At 40.6% G+C, this 8,522-nt stretch overlaps 1 protein-coding gene across 1 annotated transcript in view; it reads left to right on the forward strand.

Annotated features, from left to right (window-relative positions):
- Window positions 1-2,122, forward strand: part of CTNND2 (catenin (cadherin-associated protein), delta 2) — a gene marked incomplete at its 5' end in the record, with an annotated part of 150,743 nt that extends 148,621 nt beyond the window's left edge. Inside the window, one exon of the mRNA XM_010181860.1 lies at window positions 926-2,122. Within this exon, the coding sequence (XP_010180162.1) occupies window positions 926-1,186 (261 nt within the window). The remainder of the gene's footprint in view (window positions 1-925) is intronic.
- Window positions 2,123-8,522: the final 6,400 nt, after the last annotated feature.

The following is an 8,522-nucleotide window of genomic DNA, read 5'->3' on the forward strand; positions in this document are numbered from 1 at the left end:
AGTGCAATGTCTAAGCACCAATATTCCCAGTATGACCCAGTATGAGGATTCAAGGGCTGAATCATTTTGCCATCACAAAGTTTGCCCAAACTTAATAGAGGTGACACAGAGTGAAAGGCAGTGTTCCACTAAGAAACGTAGAAAAATGTTTATACGTTTCAGATTTTAATTAAGTCCCGACAATAAAAACAAGTGACTCGCTAGGGCTGTCTACAAAAAACCTGATTTCAAATTTAGGTTAAGGGACTGCCTCAGTTTTTTCACCACATATCATCAATATTTCAGCTTCAAAGCAACTTGCTGGAATGTAGCAACAACACAAGATTGCGAGCATGAAGTGCTGAGGAGGCGGTAAGAAGATGGTTCAGCTTAACAGTAGCAGAACATATCTCAGGGCACTTAGCTTGAAATTTTCTCATGTCAGTGCCCCGGAGACTAAGGAGTTCTTAAGGATATAGTGCCACTCCAAATCTCACTTTTTGCAAAGGCAGCGGCAAAATGTTTAGTATCTTTGGAGTGTATATCGCTTCCATTCAAATTCTTCAAGACTGAGTTCTGGCCACCAATGTTTGCATTATATAGCTGCAAAATAGAAAGTTACACACAGATTATAGTTACAAAAGTAACTGTAAACTACGCTGCTCAGATCCAGATTTGAATTACTTTTGAAGTAAAACAGAAGTAATAACATTAAATAATAAATTTATTTAATAGCAATGCTAAATAAAGACATGTAAAGAAATGCAATGACAAGGCAAAGCTGTGGAATTATTTCACTATCAAGCAATACTTTGAGCAGACGTTAAGATTACAAAGACAAATTTTGTATTTCCAACATAGTAAACACAGAGTGACACTTACTCCATCCCTCTTTTTCCCCACAGTAAGCTGTATCTAACAAGCTGTGGGTATTACTGTCTTTCAGGTTTCAACACAGCCAGTTCCACAGGAGCCCAGCAGAAAAGATTATGAACCATATCAGCCGTTTCAGAATTCAACAAGAAACTATGATGAGTCCTTCTTTGAGGACCAAGTGCATCATCGTCCACCTGCAAGCGAATACAACATGCACCTGGGACTAAAGTCAACTGGCAACTACGTCGACTTCTATTCAGCTGCTCGTCCCTATAGTGAACTTAACTATGAAACAAGCCACTATCCAGCCTCTCCCGACTCCTGGGTTTGAAACTTGGGCAGATACAAAAGCTCCCGGAACTGTGCATGTGCATGCATACCACAAGACTTTTTTTTTCCTGCAAATTTAGTTTGTTAAAGCCTGTTCCATAGGAAGGCCCAGCTAACCAGTATGGAAAAAAATTAAGAGATTTTTTTAGAAGGCTAAAAGATATGAAAGCTAAACTTGGGAGTAATTAGGAAGAAATATATATATACATATATATATTTTACAGTGTGGGGCAACTTTACTGTTGGCCTGTAGAGTCTAAAGTTCAGTGCTGTATATTGAATGTGGCTGAAGGAGAGAGGGAGAACACGACAGTGGATGTGGGTCAAGAGTTAAGCACAAGTAACTGAGCAGCGTACGTACTTTATGGGGAACAGCTTCTCACACTTTGTTTAATATCCTCATTCATTGTGAATCTAGGCTTCAAGTTGCATTTGGGGTTTCCTCTGTACAGCAAGATGTTTCTTGCCTTTTGTTAATGCATTGTTGTAAAGTATTTGATGTACATTACAGATAAAAAAAAAAAACAAGTGCATTGTGTATATTACACCAATGCCACAGTGTTTCTTCATCTATGGTTCTAAATATTGCTTCAATTTCAAATTTTGAAAGATGTATGAATTTCCAGTTTTTTGTTTTCTTTTCCCCGGTGCGTTTTAACAAAAAAAAAATCAAAAAAAATCAAAAAAAAACCAAAAAGGAATATTTAGCAGTATTGTTCGTTCTGATATGTGAATTTGTTTGTGGCAACTAAAAAAAAAAGGCATTCAGCAGTTTCTGACAATTAACATTCATCATTCCACACTCCTTGTCAACGAAGTGCTTTTTCACTGCCTAAAATTTTAGATGTAGATATTTGAAATAGATTTTTTTCATTTATACCAGTTTTCTTTATGATGATACAGTGTTAAAAGAAAATAAATTACAATTGATCTGTCATCCATATTTGCTAAGAATGTCTATTTCCAAGAACCTACCATACAAATACACATTCTTACTTGTGTGCGTCCACGTATGCATAGTATTCTGTGCGTGTGTGTGTGTGTATGTGTTTGAGCGTGTGCGTTTGTGTGGTGTAAGACTTCTTTTCATCCAATGTTTTCCTTGTTCAAGCTTCAATTTTTGTTTGATTTTTCACTTTCTTTTAAACAGTGGAAACTCCAGTATGTGCTTTCTCTTGCTCACTTTCTTAACCATTGATAGCAATTCAAAATTTTTAAGCCACATACTCAGAAAGGAAGGGGTTATTGGATTTTTTTTCACTGACTCCTTCACCCCTTAGGTGCCATTTCCTTTGAAATAGCATCTCTTGATCTACTCTTGAGGAAATTTCATTACCCTCCAGCTACCAAGCAGCAAGTGCTCAAGGAAGGCAGAAGCTGATCTTGCCATCTCCCTGAGGGAATGGAAAAATAAGACCCAACGGAGTCTCTAGACTCATTGGGCTACAGAAGAGTCCAACTCCTGAACCATTACGACAATCATTTATTTTAACCCATACCAAAAAGAAAGCCCAATACACAAAACATATTCTTCAGATAGGAAAGATACCGACCATTCCTGTGCATTTAAAGTAAAACCCTGAAAAATAAAAATGTAAGGGACAGTGGGTTTTGGTTTTGGTTTGGTTTGGTTTTAAATTTAAAAAATACAGAAAAGGAAACTAGGCTAGGGGTCCAGAAGAGCTGGCATATTCATCTTAGCTCTTGGGATTCCAGAAATAAAATAAAGAATCTAGCATTCCTTCATATCTTTGATTCAAGCAACAGTTCACAGTTTTCGCAGCGTAAGACCCACCACAAATGGAGTAGTTGTAAGTAAGTTGCTCAAATTACAATTAAGGAAGTTGTTTTAGGTTGCAAACATTTCTGTGATTAGTCATTGTAACAGTCTTACCATCACCTGGCACACTTCTGGCTGTGCGCAGGTGGAGAAGTCTCTCGCAATTCATCGCCTGCTCTGTAGGCCGCAGCCCGAGTAGTTCATGCGGGCGGGTATTGTGATGTAGAATTGGTTTATCGGTAATCTAGGACTATAGTTTAATCTTTTTTGGCAGCTTTTCCCAGTGTACGATATGTAACCTTATCTGCTCTTTGTAGTAAACGGGGAAAAAAATCGCATGCAAAAAAATTTTTAAAAAATTTAAGAAAGGGTGGGTGGGAGGGGCACACTGGGCCAGATGTATAGTGAGGTAGAGAAAAATACTATTCATAGTTTTGGACACAGGTTGTTTATATTTTATTTATTACATTGATTTTAATAAGATAAGTGACATTTGCAGTGCTATTTTGAGCAAAGCACATTTTCAGTATAAGAACTTTTTTTTAATAAAGAATGTCACTCGCAACTTGAAGTTCTTCTTGACTGCCTGACAACCACCAGGCTGGCGCAGTTCTCCAGGCGCAGGATTGCCGACAGGCCAAAGGGATCCGTCTTTCTGTTTGAAGTTCTTAGGACAGGATGTTATTGTAAGTTGGATTTATTTCCATTCTTCAAACTACCGAAATGCCCACATTGCCCCCTTTTAGCTCCTCTTAGGAATTACTTGGAGTCAAATGTTGACCATTGCTCAAGTGAGAGATTCGGGATGGATGAAGTGGCATAAAATACCTTTTGTCTAGAGTTTGTGTTGTTTTGTTTCCATTCTGTAGTGGCAAGTGCTCCGACCGATAACGTTCACTCTTGCTGTACTGAGTTTTGAGAAGGTGTTGAATTACCTGGCTTCTTTTCCAAGCTTGGCAATCCAACACTGCTGCCATACTGAGCAAGATATATATGATGCATTCTTTTTAATACTGAGGAAAGTATCATTACCTATTGCTTCCTATTTCCTTCATTCTTGTACTAGGTCACACACAGAAATAGAGAAGAAACAAAACTGTTCCAAAAAATTGTATAAAATGCAATTGATGTACTGTAAAATGTCAGATTTCTTTTCTTTTTTTTATTTTTTTAAACAAGCTTCGTATTGGAATCTTGTTCAGCTGTGTAGAGCTCTATAAATCTCGCTGTTTTATTAAATGCTGTTTATGGTCTGGAAGGAATGGTTAACCTATCTCAAGATTAACAAATTTGCACTAACATGAGCAATACTGATTTGAAAAAAAAATATTAATTCAATATTTAAAAGATAAACTATGATTTTAAAGGTATATTAACTCTGAAAGTACATCTTGACAAATAACATATTTAAGCCCAAAATATAAATGGTTGTGTCAGATAACACAAAAGAACTATAACAATATAGATTGAGAAAAAGATGTGTTTCATTGTACATGTTGCTAACATGTACGAAGACAAACTCATATTGACATATTTTCTATTAATAAATCCTACTGTATTGTGGAGAATCGCTGGTCATAGTGCAATATGTTGAAACTCAGAAGTGACTCCATAGACTGACGCCTATCTTCGCACCGCCAACAAACCCCTGCCATTTATTTATTTGAAATATGAGGTCGGTTAGCTAACTTTCTGCTCTCAAATCGTTCGCTCCCCACTCCCTCTCCAGCAAGTTTTATGAGCACAACCTACTCTACAACTGCCAGTGAAGGGGAAAGGTATTTTGCAAAGACGGCCCTCTTCCCTCCAAATTACGACTGCAAGAACTCAGCTGCCACTGCTTATAGAGAGATAGATTATCTACATCTGTAGAAAAAAACTAAAAAGCTGGTGCCACTGGATAGGAACATGCTGTAAAAAGTATGATCTTGGCCCCAATATTATATAGGCAGCAGCCAAGAAACAGAGAGCAAGCCAGTAATTTGATCATGCGTTGCTGGGAGCCCTGGTGTGCAGTGCATGTATGGGCTGGGGGTCACTGTTGGCTGGGACTGGGTTGCGTTGACCTGCAGAAGCATCTTGCCGGGGAGACGTGCAACTCAAATCAGAAATGCTGACTTATTTTCTTCATACCTTGGCACAGCACAGACTGTGCAAGCCAGTGCACTCAACTCCTCCGCCCCTGTTACTCATCCTCTCCTGCCAGCAGGCAGAAAGAGCTCCAAGTTTGGTGGTTTTGCTTGTATCTTGGGGAGTGGTGCGAGGAGTGGGAGGGATGGAGACAGCAATGCAAAAGCGGAGGGGAAAACAAACAAGGGGCCTAAAAATACAGGAACTCAAAGCTTGTGCGTGAGAAGAGATACACACCCATAATTACTCACAGTGGAATGGGCCCAGCATATTTTATGGAGAGATCATCAAATATTGCTAACAAGCTCGTGTACTGAGCAAGTAATAGCTGCAACACGATGCATGCAAAGCTTTATGCTAGAAAAGTGGGAGGGAGCAGCAGAGGGGAATTACAGGTCATCGCTGGGCAGTCCGGCTTCAACCAGCAGATGCTGAGCAGGAAAGCAGCGACTGCTGACTGCTGTGAGGGAGAAAGGAGGCTGGCAAGACTCGTGATCAAAGACTTTTCAGTCAAAAAAGACTGTAGGCAGCTAAAACACAGGCAACTTTTGCAAACCTCCCCCCCTTGCCCCACCATTGTCAACAGCAGAGTGTGGTACCCCAAGCAGGTACATGGACACAGTGCGCACAGGACAATCCCACCAAGGATCCAGCTTCCAAAGGCCCTTTACTGCCAGCTGGGCAATACCCAGTATGGGTGCGAGGTAATGCTGCTGGTGCTGGGGCATCCCTGCCTTCCTGGTTGTTCTAGAAAACGAGTGAGAAAAGCAGTGCCTGTCACATCCATTGATACACCTGGGTTAGAAGCACTTGCTCCTAACTCTTACTCCACTCTCCTGACAGCCAACCCAAACTACTCTATCTAACACAAGCACTTCAAGTTCTTTCTCCCCAGTGCCCTCCCCGTGTTTTGCACCATTTTGACCAGGCCACATCACTCATAAGATCAGCCCACCACAATCCTCTGCAAAGTCCAGCAAAGCACATACATGAACGCTGGTGCTAGCCAGTCACAGCACTCTAGCAAGACACCATGTCAATGCATTATTCTTGAACCTAATTCCCAATTGAACTCACTCTCATTTTTAATGCAATTTTAAAAGCAGTTTCTTTCCTCTGTCAGCATTGGTATTGCTTTGCCAGAAGAAAGCACATGCTACACTCTTGCAAAGTGTAAACCTTTAGCAAAGTGTAAACCTTTAGCTTACATCTAATTTTAAAAGCCCACAGAAGTCCCTGGAAAGACTTTGATCAACATCATCAAGCCGTGGATCAAGCCCAAAATGAAAATATGTGAAGAACTGGTGCAACCTTCCCAAAGGATGAGGGGCACCACAGCTGCCTTGGCCAGCACTCCAAAGGCTGCACCTTCTAATAGCTAAAAGGAGAAAAAAAGCAAGTTATTTTCTAGTACCTGTCTGTCAAAATTTGCTATAGAGCCTTCCACACTCTGTAATTTTATTTTCACTGCTTTGAGCGACTTAGATAAAAAGTACTTGCAGTGACTGATTGTTGCAGTTAATTTCGGTAGCCAGATGAGTAGTTTCAGACACTGAAATGCCCTTTTTTCAGACAGGCAAAATACAAAGCCTACCATTAAATATAGGAAAGCAAAGTAGCAGTGGTTTGCCAATTCCCTATTTTTCACAAATATACAAATTCATATAAGGCTTTTCATTTATACATAGCCCAGCAGCTATGGGGGTTGCTTTTTACATTATTTACCTGTTTTACATGAATGTTATATAGGCAGAAAATATTGCTGACTAAACACATAAAGACAATCACTAACACATCAAGGCTGAAGAGAATTCAGGCTGTTGTGTACAGACCTAATTATTATCTTTCTTTGACATCAACTAATAGAAGGGGAGAAAAAAAAATAGCATCTATTGTGTGAAGCCTAACATCTTCCAGAGCAAATATAAGTAAGTCCCTTTAAAAAAAACAACTTTTCCCTCAAAAGAATAAAAACTAAAACCTTTTCCTCTAAGCCATCCTGGGTTTGATTTTTTATTGGGGTGGCATGAGGGGAGGAGAATTTGCATTATATGCAATATTTGAGCAATGTTTTGTGTTTCTTTTGTTTCTGCCTGAGGTCTCTGGATGTCAATAAGGTGGCCACTCACTGTAGTGCTGTAGCAGCATTAAGCAAATAAAAATACGCAAAATATCAGCCACATTACAAAATGTGACAAACGCCATATCTCATACCTTGCTACCAGTGTAGACTCGCCATCATGGGGCAGAAAACAAAAAAAAGGTGGTTGGTTGATTAGAAAGAGCGCAGCCTCCTGTTGCACAGACATACCCACGGGGCATCGAGTTACAAGAGTGAGCAGCACAAAAGCTGCTCGGTAAAGACCTGCTGACTTCAGGGTGCCCTAGGCCATGGGGCCTAGCAGGGCAAGCTGGGGCAGCATAGGGGCAGCATAGGCTGGGGGCTGAGGGGCAATGGTGGGCAAAAGCAGACAGAGGGATTTTAGTCCTTGCTGGGGCCCAGAGGTGCTGGAGCCAAGGAGTGAGGGCTATCAGGAGCAGCACAGAGGGTGCTGCAGCCGGGGGGAGGGGGTGCCCTGACAGGGCACTGCTGCATCATAGCTCTGTTGCAGCTCAACCAGGGCCTTCCAGTTCAATTTATTTTTATTGTTTTTCTTTACCTTCAGTTAGAATAGAGGTCACCCGTTTGGGTTTTGGGTTTTGGGTTTTTTTTGCCCCCTCTGGTTCCTTTTTAATAATGTAGCAGTTGTCCTGATCCACTCTGGTTACCAAAACCCAGGTGCAGAGCCTTTGCTTGCTTGTCAGCAACTCATGCTGCTCTTGCAGTCACAGCTTATCAGCAATGGAGAAAAAAAATAAAACCTCAGTAGAAACTGACAATGATAATTTGCAAATGCAAATAACAATTTGTATTTTGCCCAGAATTTAAAGTAAAAAATCCTGGAAAGTTTAGATATACTGTCCTGGTTTGAGCTAAACACAACTAATTCTCTATTCAGTGATTTTACTTTTCAGTTCGGTCTCTTCCAAGTTACTGTACTTTCTGAAACTAACTTCATGTTTTTCCAGACAATGTTTGCATCTACAAGAGGTAGTGCTTGCTGGTTATAGTTCCTACTGGAACAGAATGCAAATACAGTTCTTGCTTATACTTGCTTGAGTGGAGACCAAGGCCACTGCCACATCATAGGTGCTGTACTGGGGTGTCATAAGTGAAGTGTCGCACCTGCAGGGAGGAGCAGACAGTCAGATGACCCAAAACTGACCAAGAAGGTACTCCATCCCACATACCTCGTACTCTGTATAAAGCTGAGGGATCATGAGGGTCAGCCTACTTCTTCTACCATGGCCAATGTCTGAGCAGAACTCTGCTAGTTCACCTGCCTTCAATCCCAATCTGTGTGTGCCTGAGTCCAGCTTCCCACTT

This window comes from Mesitornis unicolor, unplaced genomic scaffold (assembly GCF_000695765.1).
Source record: "Mesitornis unicolor isolate BGI_N332 unplaced genomic scaffold, ASM69576v1 scaffold8363, whole genome shotgun sequence".
Classification (NCBI taxonomy): domain Eukaryota; kingdom Metazoa; phylum Chordata; class Aves; order Mesitornithiformes; family Mesitornithidae; genus Mesitornis; species Mesitornis unicolor.